This window comes from Stegodyphus dumicola, chromosome 9 (genome assembly GCF_044657685.1).
Source record: "Stegodyphus dumicola isolate Sdum_Otavi_A_Nest chromosome 9, ASM4465768v1".
In the NCBI taxonomy this organism is placed as follows: Eukaryota; Metazoa; Arthropoda; class Arachnida; order Araneae; family Eresidae; genus Stegodyphus; species Stegodyphus dumicola.
Window position 1 is genome coordinate 129,039,659 of NC_140776.1, and position 18,228 is coordinate 129,057,886.

Below are 18,228 nucleotides of genomic sequence, written 5' to 3' on the forward strand. Positions count from 1 at the left end.
AAGAAGATATTACGCCAGGAATATTTCCTACGAGAGATATCAACAAGTATAATAATGGATTTCTTAAATTATCTTCTGCTACCTACAACTGTGCGCACGTAGCTCAAAAACCGTAACGTAATATAGTGAATCTAACATAATAATAATATTATTATACAATAATTATTGACTAATTATTAATTATACTCACACACACACACACACACATATATATATATATATATATATATATATATATATGTAATAATTTAGAAGTTGTTGACGCAGCATAGCGTGATTTATGAAATGACGATGCATAAAAGATGTTAGCAGCCATGGCAAATTCAGCACTTTTATTTCTCTTGAAACAGATGTTCTCAGCTTATTGGGCTAATCAACGCATCTGTTCTTGATCACAATTTAAACCTTCTTTTATATCGTTATGACAGTACAAGTGATGAAAGGGAAGTAAATGGCCATAAGTAGATAGAACGGAAAAAGAGGAAAAAGGAAAGACTTGTCCAAGATGAAAATTTGGATGCAGAATGATTTAGTTTTATTACTATTGGTTAAGTTCAAGTTTTAGTTCCTAAACTAAAAATCATTATTGGCTGAAGTGTTATATACGCCATTTGTGCCATTAGCGTCATATAAGACTTCTGCAGGGAACATTAATTTTAAATAACGCAGTTTAAATAGATTTAATATAAGCAGTTACCATTTTTAGAATGCAAACAGAAATAATCATATTAAAAGGAAAGTTGAGCGCTATTGCAAATTAAAGTTACTATTTTATATTACCTTTTCTTATCTTACATGTATACTTGTATACACATAAATACATGCAATATTTTCAATATGTATTAAAATCATTCTGCCTTCATTATGCAAGAGCTGCAAATTTTATCATCAAAAACAAAAAATAAATAAGAAAAATTTTCTTATTTCATATTGATTTATTTTTATTTCGCTTTATTTGCAATATTTATGGATTTGATTCACTGACGTTGCATAAAAAATATTTCATATCAAAATGCTGTCTTCTTGATATAAACATAATAATAGATGAGGCGGTTCTTACATATCTGTAAACATTAGCTATTCCAAATCGAAACTGCTTACGTAAAGCCACACTATTCAGAAATTATAAATTTTCATGATTATTTTATTAATTTAATTATGAATACTTAAGCTTTCGAAACTACTCCATGGAAAAAATTTCTTCTAAAGCTAAACGCTTCAACAGCATTATAAAGGAAAGAGAATCTCCATTTTAGCAGTTTGTATTCTAGCTAGTCCATGTTCTATGGTAAAAAAGGGGAAATTTGTACTTATATAAGGCTTAGTACATGTTCATTACCACCTCTACGACTAATGGTGAACTTCTTGGGTTCCACCCACATCTGCCAGTTTATATAAAGTAAATAACAAATATTTACTCGTGCTGTTTCTCTGTATAAATCACGTAATATGAGTCAATATACCTTTGTCTTCAGGTTTCATTATTGCTGCTCGTAGACGTTCCCAAAACAACTTCTGTCCGGTAAGGTTGTTAGTCCACGCAATGCACGTTCTTGTGCGAATGACGTATTGTAAATTTTTCGTCATTTTAGATTTGTGGATCGCTTCAAGAAGAATTAAAATCAGTCCACTTCTCGTGTCTTCAAATAACTTATGCTGAGCCATTTCCATGTCAAATCGGCACCAGTTTGAATCCATGTACTCGTTACTCAAAACCAGAACTGTCGTTCGACTCTGTTCAATAGCTGCCGCAACATTGTCCATCGTGGAATGTGCTGCATCGAAGTTCCTGTCAGGCAAACATAAACGAATCGTTGGTTCTCCGTCTTCAATATTTGGAACCAATTCTTTCCTAATCCAAGGTAAATCTTTTTCGCAGTACGAAACAAAGGCATCGAAAGCATAACGATCTGCAGTTACATGAGCTTGGTATCTCCTCGCTCTTGAACGAGCAAGAAAAATAAAATATCTGATATTCCATTTCCATTGGTGCCAAACGAAAGCAGCGATAAAGCCTAACATGAACAATGGCACAAACGTACAGTACAGAACTTTTGCGATATCATATTCTTCTGGAAGGCAATGTGTTAAAACAGAAGACAAATTGGCATCAAGTATATAAACTCCTTCCAAAGAGGAAGGCCCTTTGCATGCATATTTATCTGCGATATAGAGGCGCGAGATTGAGATATTTGTTTCACTCATCCAACTTTGCAATTTTGTGGTAGAACAAGAAGAACAATTTATAGGATTCTCCGAAAAGTCGAAGAACTCCAAGTGCTTGACGTCATTAAACATTTCACGTGTAAAGTGAGTTATCCTGTTTTTAGCTACAATAAGTGCAGAAATATTCGATTTTTTGGGCAATATTTCTTCCTTCCAAGGTTGAATTAAGTTATCTGCAGCTTGAATGACACTGATGTAACTCAAATTTAAGAATATATGACCAGGAATACTAATAATTTTATTTGAATTCAGCGTCAGAATTTCCAAATTAGGTGTTTGAAAGAACGGGTGAATATCATTCAAGAATGATATTTCGTTACCTCTTAAATCAATATTTTTCACACTTTTCAATCCAAAGAATGTTTCATTGGATAAGCTGCTGATTCGATGATAAGACACATCCAAATGTATTAAATTGTTTAGATCTTCAAACGCACGTTCTTCAATAAGTTCTACAAATCCCGAATTTAATATAAGTTTACGTAAACTTACTAAACCAGAAAATGTATGCCTCCGAATGCTTTTTCTGATTGGTAGATAGCTCAGATACAAAACTTCAAGATTTATTTGATTTTTAAATGCGTAATCTTTTATTTCAAATGAGCTGTAAGGTGTTAATCCAATGTAATCGCTAAGGTCTAAAATCTTCAACCTTCTGTTCGTCAAAAATTGTCTACCGATAACTGGAACTTCGTGTTCTTTAACCGTTAAGGATTCTAGACTAGGCATTCCAGTAAAGGCATCATCACGCAACACTACGTTGCAGCGGATTAATTCTAACACTTTAAGTTTAGGATAATTTCCCACAGGAAATGACACTAATCTATTTCGGGATAAGAATAAGCTCTCTATATCAGAGCCCCTCAACGAGTACAAAAAAGCGGCAGAAAAGTAAGACATATTCACCATCTCTTCAGCGCGAAATTCTCTGAGGCTTTCTATATGCAAGCTCCGGCTCATATTTCTGAAAGCTGTTTCGCTCATAGGATTAAGGGACACATTAAGGGAAGAAAGGGATGTAAGTGGTTTGAAAGCCGCTTCCTCAATAACAGTTATAATGCAACTTGATAAATCTAAAGCCTCTAAGCTAGAATTCATTAAGGGTAAAAAATCAGTTTCATCAATCCATCGTATTAACATATTTTTTGCCAAATATAATATTTTCAAGTACTTAAGATTGCTGAGAGATCCCGTGACGCTTGCTATAGATGTCAGGAAATTGTCTGACAAATCAACAATTTCTAGATACGGATTGCTCAAGAAAACATCAGGTGGTAATCCTCGTATGTAAGTTGAACGTATCGAAATGCGAGTGAGGTTGTGCAAACCTTCAAACATGCCAAGAGAGACACGAGTAAGCGAACAGGATACGATTTCCAACGTTTTTAGCATTCCAAGTTGAGGAGCTAATGGTTCATCTGGAAGCAAACCGGATACATTATAAATCTTAAGTCTTCTTGTCATAGCTGGTAAAAAATAGGATGTTTGATTGGATTTATAAGAGGTACAGAATACGTAGAATCCGGGAAAATCATCGCTTTCCGTTATTTCGCATCCCAGTGTACGCTTTAAAGATCTCCCCTTCTTCAATTCATCGACTGTTGTTCCAGGACGAAAGATCACAAAGCAGAAGATGATAGAAGGAAAAAATGGAAAAACATTATTTCCCATTACCTAGAAAAAAAAATAAACACAAATCTAGTGACCAAAAAAAAAAAACTGAAAATTTTATGGTTAAACATAATATAATAGTGGGAATAACAAAAAACTTCAAGAGAATTTGAAGTCTACTCCTTTCGCCCAGTGTCGATGCAGAGCTGTGATCATTTGAGAGCAGTCATATTTAAATACCGTTTTATAAATGACATTTGCATATTTACTAAACACAGATAATAACTAACAACCTCATCGTCGATGCAGAGCTGTTTTTATTAAAAGATATCATACTCATTCACAAACGGCATTTCTATAGTTACCAAACAAGGAGAATAGCTAACAACTTCATTACCGGTACAGAGCTGCGAACATTTGACAGATTTCATATTCAAACATTGGCATTCCGACAGTTATTTGAAAAACTAGCAAGCTAATTTTGTATGCATAGCTGCCATCATTTCAGATACCTTGTCGCGCATAATATATTTGGAAAATCACAAAAATCTCAAGCAGCGAGTTTGTTCGGTGGGTCAAACTACCAGTGTTCAGCGACTTTACCCCTCGGCTACTAGCTGCCATTTCAGGAAGAGAATTGTAACGGAAACTGACTCCTTTTTACACCATTCATTCAAAAGACTCAAATTTAAAATTTCACCTAGAATATGTAAACGCAGATTTTTTTCAGAAAAAATATAAAACTACAGTGAATCCTCTTGCCCACTATCTTCCTAAAATGACCAGTATTTCTAAGAACATAAACATAGATAGGCATTAAATAGTACCTTTTTAAAATAACCACATCCACGAAAGACTAAAAATGTATGGAATCGTCAAAGGTCGCATTAAAGAGGATTTTTTATATTAAAATTCATATTTAGGCGTTTTTACGAATACTTTAATAATATTATTATTTTTTTAGATGCATTTTATGGGAAAATTCTTTAGTTATTGCTTGAGCTTTTATAACATACAGTGATACAGTTTCTCAGGTGACCACTTTTAAAAGTGTCCAGTATAGCTGTGAAATTTTGAAATTAAATCTCTAGCTTCATAGAAGATTAAATTATTCCAGAATCGCAATTTGGTCACCTTGGAGGGGTTTACTGCGTCTCGCTTTCTATTCACGCAATTTTTATTTCCTTTAAGAAGTATTTAATTTTCGGTTTTTTGATTTGAAACTTTTTCATCTATTTCATATTCATTTTAACACGCAGTGAATCATCTCTATCGACGCCGTCTAGAAGTGACCAATAATTGGTTTATTGTAAAAGACTGCTTCCTATACTGATAGACGTCTTCTTCCAAACTGCTGAGGAATTATTGTTTAGGAAATGAGGATTCATTGAGGCCTTTTGAAGAAAAACGATCTGATATTAGTAATTAGAAAAAAATACTGATCGCAGTCTTTTATTTCTTAAAATAATAACTTTTGTTTGGAATTATAAGTTCCCAAAGTACCTTAATTTGTGCACAATCAAATCAAAAATCGGTAGAGAAATTGTATTAATATTTCTGAGTGAGACTTGATTTTGTGTGGACTTTGGACGTCAGAAGTTTGAACAAATAAGTTTAAGGCTCGTAATTTTTTTAGTAAAAATAAATATTAATAAAATAAAAAGACTGCCCTTAGGGAAGATAGATCACAAGGTTAAAAACTGCATATATTTTATATAACTTCACCGAATGAAAAGTTTAAAATACAATTTTCTGTTTTTTAACGGCTAATGTAGATAGTAAAAAATGTCAGTGTTTATAGTGTATTATTTTAAGTGTTTTATACACATAAGCGACACATACGATTTTGAAGGCAAATAAGAACTAAAAATTAATATCCATGTTTCCCTTGTTCCATGATTATTTTTTAATTAAAGTTATCAGATGTGATCTTTTTTTCAGTAAAAATAAGATATTTCATCCTTCTACTTACTAAACTAAAAGCATCCAAGATATTTTGGAAAAAGATAATTTTAAAGAAGACATATTTATTTTTATAATCTAGGTTTTTAAATTGAAAAAAATTGCTAGACACGTCAGTACAAATTAATCCTTTTATGACAGTCATATTAATGTATTTATGACAATCATATCAATATTAAGAGACCAAGCAACTTCTGCAAGTTTGGTGGCACTTGTGTCCCCAAGGCTATTTTGATAACAGAAAACAGATGAAAGTGCAGGCGACTGAAGAAACTAAATATAATTTCATACCTTGACTAATAGTAATTGTATGTTGTAAAGCTAATATTTATTTTAAAACGAGAATCCAGAAACGTATAAATCAGAGTAATCAAATATTTTTGGATTCCATTTCTTCGTTTTCATTTTAGTAAAGCCCTCTGCCTCTTTTGCATGCATGTATTCATATATACCGATTTATTTAATAATTAATTACATTAAAAAGTACGATTAATTCACATTTAAATTTTCTTTGATAAAAAACTAGCAATAAGAAACATAAGTAACGTATCACTCTTTCTAACAAAAAAAGCATATTCAAGCAGTTATAAAAGAGTAATCTTACATATTATGCTGCACTTAGATATCAAAATTATCAGGACGCAAGCATTCACAGTTATGCTTGATGGTTAATGCTAAGTATGTACGGATTCTAAAATGATTTTGCCAAATTATAATTAATGTACGGTTACCACACAAGAAATCTCGAAAAGATTGGGAAAATATACTTGTTTTTCTACAAAGTAGGATTTGATTGAAATAATAATAAAATTAATGAAATTTTTTTTAAAATTCTGTTATAAAATGTTCTATTGGGTCTTCCTCCCTGTTTTGAATGCGGTTATAAATGTTTCATTACTTTTGATATTTTTTCATACTGTAATGGCACTGAACAAATATTGAACAAAGTTGCGATAGCACTGAACTCGAACTTATTTTAGGTATACAATTTAACAGCTTGTAAAGTTCTTAAATCTTTTTGTACTAAAATGAACGTTGAGGAGACTAGTGAACTTGTTAGCAACTTATCGCTGAGGTCAAACAACTAACACGTAGACTCAAGAAGGGTTAAATAACCTGTATTTCACTCAAAATAAGATGAACAGTCGGCCTCTTTCTTGGGCTTACAACAAAGCCTCCACTCGGGTTTGAACTCAAAATAAGAAATAAGAGCTAACTTAGAACTAACTAAAAGAGACATAGCCGAAGCTAACAGAAATCTAACGTAGTTGACCCTTAATTTAAACTAACCAGCGAATATCAAAAGGCATGTAATATACGTCAGAGCGTAACCGCCTCTAGAGAGACTTAGCCCGAAGGCATTCGGGATTCCTAGCTGTTTCTTTCACGAAGTAAGTTGAACCTTCCTTAAATACTACTTCTAATTCATTTGCATTCAAAGCGACTCTAAAAACTCATTCTGAAAGGGAGTTGTAAGTAGGAAACAAGAATTGATAGACAAGGTTATCTAAATTAAAATAACTATTATAAAATTAAAATATACCTTACAAACAGTGGCTTAGCTACGATTCCAGCGACTGGGATCAACTGAAGATTTTGCTCCCCTTTCTGTGTGCCAAGAATGGAAAACATTTCCTTAAAAAATTTCGGGCATCAATTTGGCGCCGCCTGGATGTTATGCCTATTACACGTATTACAAAAAAATCAAATTTTGTCTTTGAGACTGATTATGTAAGCTTCAATCAATTTAATGTAAATAATAAAATATTCATATGAAGAAATAAAAAAGTAAGTACTATAGAAATAAATGGTATCGATATGGATGCTTAAATATACTGTGGTTTTGTGTAGTTCTACTTTTCAAAATCCGTTTTATTGATTCCCCTTTGTTTTCGGTGTCCTCATAAAAGCTCACGCAACTGTTTCTTTCGACCCCTTTCTGGTTAACGCAATGTCTATTAGTCGTACATTAATCTTCTAAAAAATTAAATACACGAAAAGTTAAATTTACAATTGCACTGAAAGAACAAATGGTGATGTATCTAACATCCACAGCTTTAAAATGTTTTTCGAATTAGAAATATGACTGATTCTTTACAATGAACGGTTAAAAAAATAATCGATATAACATCTATTTTCATATACAGATTAAATTTTTCCAAGGAACTAACGTAAATTTATATCCGATAAAATATATATAATACAGTCGTGTTTCTGTATCATTGTATGATTAAAACTTTAAATCTATTTTGTAGAGTAATGCACATTTATTTCGTATATAACAGAATACATTAAGCGTAAAAACAAATTTCTCATACTAAAGCTAAATAAGTTATACTAATGCATTATAAAGCTTATTAACTTTCGGTAACATTTATGGCATGATATTAAATATTTTCTTATAAAATTATCAAAAAATAATAAAACAGCCCCACATTTTCCGGACATATTTTTCCCGGGGATACATATTTTGAGATATTTTCTAAAGACGACGTTTTCGGGAGAATTTTTTCCCAACACCATGCGTAATAACACAGAAAATTTTCTTAACGATAACTTTTTACGAAATAATTGTTAGATGTATTTTTAATCATGATCCGTATTACCTGGGATAATCGGGATTTTACTCTAAGTAACGAAAATCTGATTAAACTAAACAAAACTTAATTATTGCAAAACCTATATAAAATATCTACTGGGGCAACAATAACGCGAATTAATTCAGATTTAAATAATTTCGTCGTTTAGGATAATTTTCTCCTTGCAATTCATAATTTAACATTCTTGTAAGCTATTCAGCCAAGGTTTTTATTTCTTTCGATTCATCGCGTTCTCTCGGTCTTGCTCTTATGACGGAAATTATTTAAATTTTCAAAAGTGTGCTCTAAAAATCAAAACTGTTTGCATGATTTAGTGCATTAGCTATGTATACATTTTAAATGTACATGTTTTGATACGTATATCCGTTCCAAAACTGCTATAATCTCATATCATATGCCCTTAATTTTGCAAGTTAGACAAGAATGCGATACAGTACATGAGAGCTATCTACCTGAAAGCCCTCGTAAAGGATTTTCTAAAGGAACAGGTTTGTATTTAATTTAAAAGTGCGTAAAACCAAACGTACAGTCAACCCTTTAGCCTGAGATCGAACGCTGGAAAAATTACCAGTATTCAGCGACCTTATCCACCAGGCAAATGGTGGATCTCACGCTTACAACAAACGAACAATATTTTTACACGTTTGAATGCCGCTAAACGAAACATTTGATTGAACAAAATTCATGACAAAATAAAAAAATAAATGCCAGAATAAAAATGGAAATGTCTCATAAAAATGTGTTGGATGATTTTAGACGTAAAGCCTATTTTTGATTTCCTTGGCGGACTCATTATGAAGTTTTTAAATAAAAATGCTTTTCTTTTAGTAGCACAGTGGCTGTGACCTATCGGGCATGACAATACATGTATAAATATAGCTATATATGCTCATTAATACACGTATAAACACAGAGGGACAGAGAATAATTAACTAAAAAAATATTTGACTGATACAAACTCATCATTCAGATCTTTAAAAGTGGTCAAGTAGTAGTAGTAAAAACAAAAGGTACTGTACGCCTTTACCGCTTTACTTACGAGGTACCGTATGATTTATGACTTTACATTATGTTCATATGAGGCATTTTTTTCTTCATACGGATAATTAAAATCGGGCTTCTAGAATTATATTTCTAAACCCTTTACGTTTTAATCCAACATCAACATTTTTACTCTGACTAGTCTCATCTGTCTCTCTTTCTTTTTGTTTATATATTACTTCTAGGTGTCTACTATCAATATTCAGTCTAATTATTTTGAGATTCAACTACAATCTGACATTTAATTTAACTACATTTTGGTTTAAGTTTAACTGTTTTAAAATAATAAAATAATTTATTTCGATTTAAGAAATATTAATATTCGTCAAATGAAACTAGAACATGTAACTTGTTTTTGTTAAATCTTTAATCTATATACATCACTAAGCATAAAATGTGCTCGTTCCTCTTAAACTAACAAATTTGATTTCAGGTACACTAAAATTAAAGTCAAATTGCAAATTGCTTAACTGATATTTTTCAGCTCACGAAATACTTTCCATTCAACTATGTAGTGACTCGAATAACTATTTAAAATTAACAAAATATAAAACCTTATTTCGGCGAGAACATGAAACAGGTGAATTACACCTGAAGAAAAGCCGAGTTTCACAATCAGTGGATACTACATACAGGGCTTGGACAAAAATATGGAAACACCTTTAAAAAAACATGTTTCTTTGTTTAATATGGTGTAGGAAACCCGTTGGCATCCAAAACAGCTTGCAGTCTTCTCGGAATAGATAAATACAGTTCCTGTATGTTTGCCAACGGAATATTATACCATTCTTCCTGCAAAACGGTGGCAAGTTCAGATAACGATGTTGGCGGTGGATAACGAGAACGCACTTTCCGTTCCAATGTAGACCACAAAGGTTCGATAATATTCAGGTCTGGTGACTGTGGTGGCCAGGGGAGATGGGACAACTCATCCTCGTGCTCAGAAAACCAGTCCTGGACAATGTGAGCTGTGTGAACAGGGGCTTTGTCGTCTTGGAAGACACCATCACCATCGGGGAACAAAGTTTGTACAATGGGATGAACTTGATCGGCCAAAATGTTCACATAAGTCTTGGCAGTCATGTGCCCTGACACAGTTATCATGGGGCTAGCAGAGAACCACGATATGGCTGCCCAAACCATAACAGAACCCCCGCCATGTTTCACTCTTGGCAACAAGCAGTCTGTATTATAAGCTTGAGATGGCGTTTTCCAGACGTAAACTCGGCCAGAAGTGGGAAACAATGTGAAAGAAGACTCGTCAGACCATATTACTCGCTTCCACCGCTCTATAGTCCAGGCTTTATGACTTAAACACCACTTTTTCCTGTTACGGGCATTAGCATCACTGATGAGTGGCTTCTCAATTGCAGCACGGCCAGCAATTCCCTGTTTATGAAGCTCCCTTCTAATTGTTTTGGTACTCACAGGGTTCGGTAACACAACATTCATTTCAGCAGTAACTTTTGCAGCTGTGGTCTTCTTATTTTTCGTCACAATTGCCCTTAATGATCGTCTGTAACGATCACTCAGGACACACTTTCGTCCGCGCTGTGATTTAGCAGATGATGTTTTTCCGCTTTTCAAATATGCGGAATAAATCTTCGATACAGTACCTCTTGAAACACTAAACACCTCGGCTACCTTGCTTACGGAAGCACCTACCATACGTGCTCCAACAATTTGCCCACGTTCGAGGTCTGTTAACTCTGACCTAATGCAATGACAACCTCACATAACAGTACTCCGACAACAACTGAACTGTTTAGCACATTTACGAAGTTGTATAGGTGGCGTCAGTAGTCAAAAACGCCAGCGCCACCTACATATTTCATTAAAATCAATCTTTCTTTTCAAACATGCATTTCACAAGGTGTTTCCATATTTTTGTCCATCCACTGTATATGTCTATATATATCTAAACTGATTATTGGTCACTTCCACAGAACATCCCTATGAGATAATTCACTGTGTATTAAGAAATAACAAGAAATAGTCTACATTTTTTAAATAAAGAAATAGAAAAATTAATGCGTATTAAAGGAAAAAATTTGATATAGACAAGGATCAATTTTTGTCGTACAAGGATCAAGCTTCTGTTAAATTTATTTTTCCATAACGACTATAAAATTTTCCCAAATTCAAACATAAAAATCGGGAGACCGTATTAAAAATTAGATTTCGTTATTTGACCAAAATATTTTTTTAAATAATTGATATTGCTGAAACAAGAATATTTTCATCATTTGAAACAGTCCTGTAATTGTATGACTACAATCGGAGCTTACGAAAATAAAGTCCGAATAAGTAAATCGAGTAAGGAAGTGGACATATATATACATATAAGTTGAAATTATTATTTAAAATACCAGTTTAAATTCTTACTAATTTTTTTTCATTCATGGTTTTAAATTGAATTTCTGTTCCTTAGAGATGGTATATGGAAAGTTTTCTTATTATAAATTATTATGAATTTTTAGTTTACATACATATATATATAGAGAGAGAGAGAGCATCTAGCTGTGCACATCCCTTTTTTATTGCAGTCATCAGTAAAATATATATATAGATAGATGTCATAGCAGTGCCATATACAAAACCTCAACGTTCTACGATTAATCGGTTTGGAGTTATACGAAATAGATACGTAAGTATATATGTACAGACGTCACAAAAGCTTCATTTTCAATCCATTTTACAATCCGTTTTGGAATAATGAGTCCCTTATTCTGCCCGTATGTTCAGACGTCGTGCAAAAACGCAGTCAAAATAGATTCGGGAACAGCCAAAATGTATATTTCTGTTGAATTGTGATTCCTAAAATTTGTTACGATTACAATACTTCCTTTTCTTCGTACAAGGAAGTAATAAAAATTATCTAAATGAGAAAGCTAAACGCAGTGAACAACCTCTAATGTGAGCATTACGGAAATCCAAATGACTTACCCTTCCATGACGTTCCTCGTCTTCGAAAAATGAGATTTCATACCAAAATTTCACAGTTATACTGGTCACTTTTAGAAACGCTTGTCTCAGAAAGATGGTTCACCCTATGTTATAAATTTCAAGCAGTACCTAAAACATTTTCGAGAAAAATGTTTTTGAAAAATTTAATTGTGTATTTTAATTATTTACAAAAATGTTTAAATATAAAAGTAATAAATCTTCTTTAAAACGATCCATATATTTTTTGCTTCTGTAGATGTGGTCATCTTAGAGAGATATTATTTAATACCTGTCTTTTATTATGCTCTCGAGAACACTGGTTGTCTCAGGCAGATAATCACCAAGAGGATTCTGTCTAAAAAAAGTCTGTATTTACATTTTCTAGGTATAATTTTAAATTTGAGTCTTCTCATTGAATGAGGTGAAAACGAATCCTCTGAACAGGCAGTTCCTGAGAAAATCCTTCATAGACTTACGTCCCCTCAAGCCAGATGTTTTTTCTTGCTTTCTCCACGACGTTTCGTACGATGATAAATTTCCCTTGCTGCGGCGAATACTTCAGCGGACACCCTTCCAATTACAGAAGTGTTTTAAATGACGAAAATATTCAAGTTTTGGCAATGTCAAATTTTAAAAAAAAAAGTTTCGAGAAATAATGAGATCTTACTTTTAATGCAGTCTCCCAGCTCGTATATTTATACTTGGGAAACCATTATATCAAAATTAAAATTATAAGAAGTTTGATCCCTGTGCCTGTGTTTGATCCTCTCAAATTTGCAATCTTTGATATCATTTTCATCTTGCCTTTAGGAATCGATTAATTAAGTTAGAATAATTCGAGGAAGTAAGTTTAAATGAGACGCAGGAAAAAAGTGTGGATAATTTAAGAGGCCATGCAATGAAGTATGGGTGTCCATACGATTTTTCCTCTTATTAAAATACGTCTAAACAAACAATCTTTTTTCACTTTTATTTCAGATTTTCGAAATGAAATCTCAATGTGGATAATTTAAGAGGCCATGCAATGAAGACTAGGGTGTCAATATGATTTTTCCCTTATTAAAATATGTCTAAAAGAAACAATCTTTTTTTTAAATTTTATTCCAGATTTTCGAGAAAAAAAAAAAGCTCAAACCTCTAGAAACAATTTAGTTACTAATCCAAAAATTCTAATTCTATACAAGAATTAAAAATTCTAGACAAGAACTATTTTTCAGATAGCATAATCACTAAGCAGCTTTAGATATTGCTGAAAAAATACGATAGGAATTTTATTCATTCACTTAATTTCTGACAGTTAAAATATGTTGGTGGAATAAAATCAGTGGCGTAAATAAGAGTACGCAAGGAATGCAGTCGCATAGGGGCCCGAAGGCTTAGGGGGCCTATGAATGTCCTGCTCAACTACATTTACATATTTAAACTTAAAACACGCATAAAAATCATGTATTCGAGTAGTTTAGTGTACTAAAACGTTTTCTTAAAAGAAAGGGGGGAAAACTTTACCATGCATATTTTCTACAAAAATTGTATGTTCAAGTAGTTTTCTTTATGGAATTTATGATAAATATGTTTTATATTTAACAAATGAATCATTTACATTAAAAAAGTTCTTATTTATGACTTGTATATTATTGCATTGTCGTGTTCGTAAGCTCAGTTGATCACAAAGCGGTATATATTAGTGTAATTTCTTTTTTATACGTTTACCTATCATGTTGTCTGTCAGCTTATAACATAACCAGTTATTTACTAGCTTGCTAAATTAAGCGAAAAAAAACTTGGATTGGCGTAGATTTTATATAAAAACTCGAAATATACTTGCATGTAAAACCTACTGGATCTTATTTAAAAATTTCCGCAAATCTAGACTTTCTGTCCCCTTTTTTTAAGCACAGTAAATTTATTCGGGGGGGGCAGGAAAATTTTTTGCACAGGGGCCGAAGAGTTCTAGCTACGCCACTGAATAAAATATAGTCTAGATGTTCACATAATTTTTCCCTTCTTAAAATATGCCTGAAAGATGAAACAATCTTTTTTCTCCCTCTTATTTCAGATTTTTGAAAAGAAATCTCAAACCTGTAGAAACAAATGAATTATTAATCCAGAAATTCCCTATTTCGACAAAGCATAAGTTTCCAGGCAACATAATCGCTAAGCAGCGTTAGATATTCCTAAAAAAATACTTTGGAAATTTTGTTCATTCTCTTAATTTCTGACACCTATGTTGATGGAATAAAATATTTTAATTTCGTTGCAATTCACATAGTCAATTTATGCAAGAGAATTGTCTGTTTATGAGTCAAATTCTGTAATACCACAAGACTACCTGCTCGCGTGCCGAATGCAAGTGTACGCAACTGTAGTTTCAAAGAGCAAGTTTCAGGTCGACTGTTGGCTTTGTGCCAATAAAAATGGCACAATAAATGAATAACTAGTAGACGTAATTTGTCTTTGTCTTACTGAAGAACTATAGATGTTACTTACCTTTCAAAAATATCCGAGCCTGATCATTCACCCGAGTAAATAAAAATTCATACTTTATTTATACTTTAAATATTTCGAATTTTTTACAGTAATTCGCGTTTGCTATAAACTTCCACATTGGTTGAACATCCCGTGTACTGAATTCTTTCGAAGCTGAATTGCGGAAAGAGAAGATAACATTTCATTTCTAGGAAGTGGTGTTTTTTATGATACTTTTCTACTTACTTTTTATTTTTTTTTTATTTACTTTTATTCACTGAAGTTGAAGTGCGTAAATATTTCTTTTTTTTTTTTCTTTTTTCACAAAAAATCCCCTTTTAATTCGTAACTCATTTCGATGTCCTTTACAGCCATTTTAAATTAGGCAAAAAATATTTATTTTGATGTTTACAGAATAAAGGAGTAGTGAAACACGAATGTCTTGCTAGTTATTATATATAACCTTTAGGTTAAAGTTAAACAAATTTAAATTCTTAACAAATACGTATAAAAGTAAAAAAGTAAAAAAGCAAATTTAAATTCTAAAAAAAGGAAAAAAGCCAAAATAATTTAAAATAATTTTAAAATATGCAAACATGTAAAAGATTCAATTCTCGAACTAATCTACAATATCATTTAAATTCAGAAGCATAAGCAAATCAAGTGCAAAATCTATCCATGAAAACAAATCCACTAATTTAACAAATTAAAATTAAACAATTTTTTTTAAAAATGCATATGTGAATGATCGTAGAGTAGGCAGGAGACAGACTTATCAAGGGGAAGTTGCCTCCAAACCTAACTCTCCAATAATTCGTGTTTCGTCATTCATGTAGGCAAGGGTAAAAGTCAAAACCAAAAGTAATTCCAACAAAGCGGTATCCCTAGAAATTTACATTTAAGTATTAACATTCAAGAAATTTCTGCGAATTTGTTGGGGAGATTTTCAGAGCTTCTCGGATATCGTTTAAATGCTATTTTGACATTATAATACGGTTTTAATAATATTTCTTCCTTCTATGAAGTTTTTATTATAATTATTGGATTGTTTCTCATATTTAAGTAATATTAATACTTGATGAGGTATCTGTGCTAAACTGGAAAACATGTGACATGTCACAACAGGTTGTATTAAAAAAAGAAAATGTACACTTGCAGGCGATCCATGCTAAAGTCTAGAACCGAGACAAGACTGTGAACAGCTAGGCGCCAAACCAGCTGCGAAATTTTAGAAATGCATATAAAAATGAATTATGATAGCTAATTTTGAAGCACCATTTTAAAGCAACATATTTAAATCAATAAAAAGGCAGCTATATTCTTGAATTACTTGCGCAACTTGCTGCTTCTCTTGTTACTACTATACACCGCTTTATAAGAAAATAATAAAAACTGTATATGATACTATTACAAATAATAAATTTAATAAAAATAATTCCTTACTATTTTCGAAAATATTTTCACATGTTATGGATCTTTCAGTCTAACAATTTTTTAACACCCAGTTTTTAAAACGTAACATGTTAGATAATTAATTTAAACATCAATAAGGCATATAATATTATAATAATAAAATATTTAACTGATATATAAAAGATACTTCGATGTGGAGATGACTTGAGAATAGCGTACATTCATCAGATGACATAACATTGAAAGAAAACGTTAGCAGAGTTGACGTTGGCTCATGCAGAGTCGGATTTAGACTTAATAAGGCCCTAAGCTTTTTCAGATATTTTCTTGGGGCCCTTTATAAGTCTGTTATACTATATTTTAATTTTTTGGGTGGCCCCCAAGAAAGTGGGGGCCCTAAGCTATAGCTTGTGTAGCTATCCTGCACTGGGTTCGTGCACAGTTTCATTTCGTAAATTAACAGGTTCCACATACCAACTCAGGTGCGATATGTACCAGCATAATTTAAAAAACTTACATTCCCGGACAATGGAGATAAAACAGAGCGGCAAAGCAACACATATAAGCAGCAGCGTGCACAGTCAATAAAAAAGTAAATGCGCAATAGTAACAGCGATATTTATACAATAGGTTCTTTTGTTTAAATCTTGAGCTGTGGAATGAGTCATATGCAATGCAGAAGAATAAGATAGTGGGAATTAGATTTCAGAATGACGCGAGTTGGATTCCAAGCAGGGGATGTAGCCAAATTAAAGTTAATAGGTTTGATTTTCATATTTTATCTTACACACACACACACACATATATATAGATATATTTATATGTTGCCAAGTTTGGCGACTTTTGACGATTTCTTGCAAAATTTGGGGACAAAACTTAATTGCTAAAAGCGTTGCCTGATTAGCAAATATCTTGCGACATTAGAGAAATAGCCATTTATAGAGTTGACCCTGTATTTTTATTTTTCCTGTACAGCATCCTCCCTCTAATTTTCATGTTACACTACAGAGAAAAATACAATAATTTCACTAACATTACAAAATTCAGAACAATATTGAAAGGAGCTCCAGTTATATATCCCATGATGAAAAGTCCACTCCTGCCGCCACTCACTGTAGATAACTAAAGCGCTTTAAAATGGGACTTCCCAATACCTGCCAATTCCGCTCGGCGACATGGCCACTAATTTGTTTCCTGCCTCTGGCTGGGAATCGGACTTAAATTCCTAGCCCTGAAGTGTTCTATACTTTCTTCGTACGTGGCCTTCACCACCACAGTTCCAGCATTTTAGAAGCATAGCAGAAACTGAGAAAAGACAATCTAAAATTAAGTCGCAAATATAAATTGCTTAGAAAGAAAGTGATTTACCTCGGATATGTTATTTATGCAGAATCTGCGTGCACGGATTTAGAAAACCTGTTGGCAATTAAACATTCCAGACGCCTAGAAAATGTTCATCACCTGAGGTGTTTGCTGGGACTTAGACCTGCTACGGGGTATTTGTGAAGGACTTTTCTTCCACCGCTAGAACCTTCACAAATTGGGAGGGAGCAAGCAAAAGTTCTGGTGGACAATAGATTGTTTATGTGGATTTAACAAACTGAAGGATGCCTCAACATCTGTGATAGGCCTGATGTATCCAGCCTCAACAAATCATTTATTCTTGACAAGTGTCTATCTAAACCAGAGAGGAATTGCGTTCGGAGGAATGTGGAAAGAGTTCGTCGCTATAGTTAAAGCCATAGAGCATTCCCACTATTATCTCTAAGGCAGAAAAATTCTGCTCCATACAAATCATGCATCTTTAACCTGCCTCTTAAATTTAAAGAATCATAAACACAAAATACGCAGATGGTTAATGATTCCAAGACATGAAATCACTATCATTGCCGAGGATCATCACAGAGAAATGCCGAAACCTTGTCTAAAAGGCTCTGCCCAGAAAGCTGTGGATATTGTTTCA

General features: G+C 32.7%; 1 protein-coding gene across 3 annotated transcripts; it reads right to left on the bottom strand.

Annotated features, from left to right (window-relative positions):
• Window positions 1-305: 305 nt before the first annotated feature.
• Window positions 306-15,034, bottom strand: LOC118201128 (toll-like receptor 2 type-2). Of its 3 annotated transcripts, XM_085824101.1 has the most exons (4): window positions 14,874-15,034; window positions 12,387-12,515; window positions 7,343-7,480; window positions 306-3,900 (listed from the first exon to the last, which is right to left on the bottom strand). In XM_085824101.1, the coding sequence occupies exon 4, from the start codon at window positions 3,895-3,897 to the stop codon at window positions 1,441-1,443; it is 2,457 nt and encodes an 818-aa protein (XP_085680227.1). In that variant the 5' UTR covers window positions 3,898-3,900; window positions 7,343-7,480; window positions 12,387-12,515; window positions 14,874-15,034; the 3' UTR covers window positions 306-1,440. The 3 variants fall into 3 exon arrangements, with proteins under 3 accessions (XP_085680227.1, XP_035229055.1, XP_035229054.1); XM_035373164.2 differs by lacking the exon at window positions 12,387-12,515; XM_035373163.2 differs by lacking the exons at window positions 7,343-7,480; window positions 12,387-12,515.
• Between the last annotated feature and the right edge of the window lie 3,194 nt (window positions 15,035-18,228).